Source organism: Rutidosis leptorrhynchoides, chromosome 10 (assembly GCF_046630445.1).
Source record: "Rutidosis leptorrhynchoides isolate AG116_Rl617_1_P2 chromosome 10, CSIRO_AGI_Rlap_v1, whole genome shotgun sequence".
Lineage (NCBI taxonomy): Eukaryota > Viridiplantae > Streptophyta > Magnoliopsida > Asterales > Asteraceae > Rutidosis > Rutidosis leptorrhynchoides.
The window spans coordinates 330,607,227-330,609,539 of record NC_092342.1 but is presented as its reverse complement, the minus strand read 5'-3'; the positions used below and the strand labels follow the sequence as shown (position 1 = coordinate 330,609,539).

Genomic DNA, 2,313 nt, shown 5'->3' with positions numbered 1-2,313 from the left:
ATTTTAGCTCCGTTGCGTTGCGCGTTGAGAGTTGACTCTGGTCCCAGTTCCGGATTTTCGAACGTCCTTGCGTACGATTTAATATCTTGTACTTTGCATTTTGCGGCTTGTACTCTTGTAATTTTGAGACGTTTCTCATCAATAAATTGAACCACTTGGATTGTACTTTGTACTTTTTAGCTTTTTGGTCATTTGCGTCTTCAAATCGTCGAATCTGTCTTTTGTCTTCACCTTTTATTATTTAAATGAATATCACTTGTAAATAGAACAATTGCAACTAAAAGCTTGTCTTTCTTGAGTGATAATGCTATGAGATATATGTTCGTTTTTAGCATTATCAAAGATGTACTTCGTGTGGTGAGAAAGATTCGACTAGTGTGTCGAATTCAGAGGAAAGGAGGATGAAATCGCAAGATAACCATTGTACAACAAGCAGGAGTAAGAATTTAAATGGTGATTCTCAATCAAATGCTTCGATTGGTACAGAGGATGTTTACGATTTTGGATGCCGTTTGGGTTTAAAATGGCAGAAGAACCTGCATCTCAGTAAGTCTTTTTGTCTCACCTTCGTTTTTATCCTTTTATCAATGAAGTTCATCTCATACAATATAAGAAGTTTCGGGGTCGGGTTAGAAAGTAAGTTTGCCTCAACCAAAAAGCTGTTATTGAACAAGAAGCCTAGTTTTTTTTGTGATTCAAGAAACAAAGGTAAAAACAGTAAACAACCGATGGATACACTCCCTTTGGGGGTCATCAGAATGTGACTTCATACAGAGAGAAAAATTAGGGAAATCAGGGGGACAAATTCTTATCTGGGATTCGAGTACTTTCGAGGCTATAGACACAATCTTCTTTGACTGTGTAATTGGTGTGAGGGGTAAATGGAAAAGTAACGGGGGAAAACTTAATGTGGTTAATATATATGGGCCGCACGATGATTTCAAGAAACAACAACTATGGACTTCACTAGCTAATCTACTAGATAATAGTGATGAAGCATGGGTTCTTTGTGGGGATTTTAACAAAGTACGTGATCAATCGGAACATCTCAATTGTGAGTTTATGGAAAGTAGAGCTAGGAGATTCAATGACTTTATCGCTTCTTGTGGACTAGTGGATGTACCTTTAGGTGGTAGAGCTCTTACTCGAGTTAGTGACGATGGCACCAAATTTAGTAAAATCGATAGGTTTTTTGTATCAAATAAGTTTCAACTCACATGGTGCAATCTTACGGAGGTAATTCTTGAGCGTACTAGATTAAACCACTGTCCTATCTTACTAAAAGATGAGGACAAGAACTTCAGGCCGAAACCATTTAGAGTTTTTGATGTATGGTTCGATGAAGATCATGTCGAAAAGGTAATAGAAGATGCTTAGACCGAGCAAATCAATGTTGTGAACTGCAAGGATTGTAATTTCAGAAATAGAATGAAAAATGTTAAAACAGCTCTTAAATTGCGGAGTGAAAGAAAATTTGGGAAGCTGGAATGTGAGATAGAAGCACTTATAATAGCAGCAAATAAACTTGAACTCAAGGCCGAAAATGCTTCTTTATCTAATGTTGAATTGCTACAATGGAAAGACAGTAGAAGAAAATGGTTAGATAAAGAAAAGCTGAAGTCGAGTATGCTTAAGCAAAAGGCAAGGTTACGTTGGAATCTAGAGGGCGATGAAAATACGAGATTCTTTCACTCGGTCATTCGTAACAAGCAAAACCAATGTAATATTAAGGGCTTAATAATTGATGGAATTTGGAATGAGAACCCTCCCGACATCAAAGCAGAAGTCTTTAACCACTTTCCAAAAAAGTTCGATGAGAAGAATCATAACAGGCCTTCGCTTGAAGAGTTATCTTATCCCTCACTATCCTCGGAAGATGCTGCGATGTTTGAATGCCCATTTCAAGAGAATGAAATTCATAATGCAACTAGAGAATACGATAGTTCGAAGGCGCCGGGGCCGGATAGCTTCAATTTTTGTTTCTTTAAAAAGTATTGGAATATTATCAAAAAAAGATCTCATTGAAGCTGTGACGACCTGGGAATTTCCGACTAAATTTAAACTTAATCTTTATATAATTTCGATACGATAAGCAAAGTCTGTAATGTTGAGTCTCGAAAACTTTGGAACTATGATCATATATTCACTTGACCTTTTGACTATTTCCGACGATTCACGAACAATATATATATATATATATATATATATATATATATATATATATATATATATATATATATATATATATATATATATATATATATATAAAGTGTTTAATTAATATAATACCATTTAATCATCTGAATTAAAAAT

The 2,313-nt window shown here is 35.1% G+C and overlaps 1 protein-coding gene across 1 annotated transcript; it reads left to right on the top strand.

Moving 5' to 3' along the window:
* The first annotated feature begins 1,428 nt into the window (after positions 1 to 1,428).
* LOC139871351 (uncharacterized) lies at positions 1,429 to 2,025 on the top strand. The gene has a single exon (XM_071859070.1). The coding sequence runs from the start codon at positions 1,429 to 1,431 to the stop codon at positions 2,023 to 2,025; it is 597 nt and encodes a 198-aa protein (XP_071715171.1).
* Positions 2,026 to 2,313: the final 288 nt, after the last annotated feature.

What these genes read in the sequence shown, in the direction of transcription:
- LOC139871351 (XM_071859070.1), top strand. Translation starts at nt 1,429, where the DNA reads ATGAAAAATGTTAAAACAGCTCTTAAATTGCGGAGTGAAAGAAAATTT.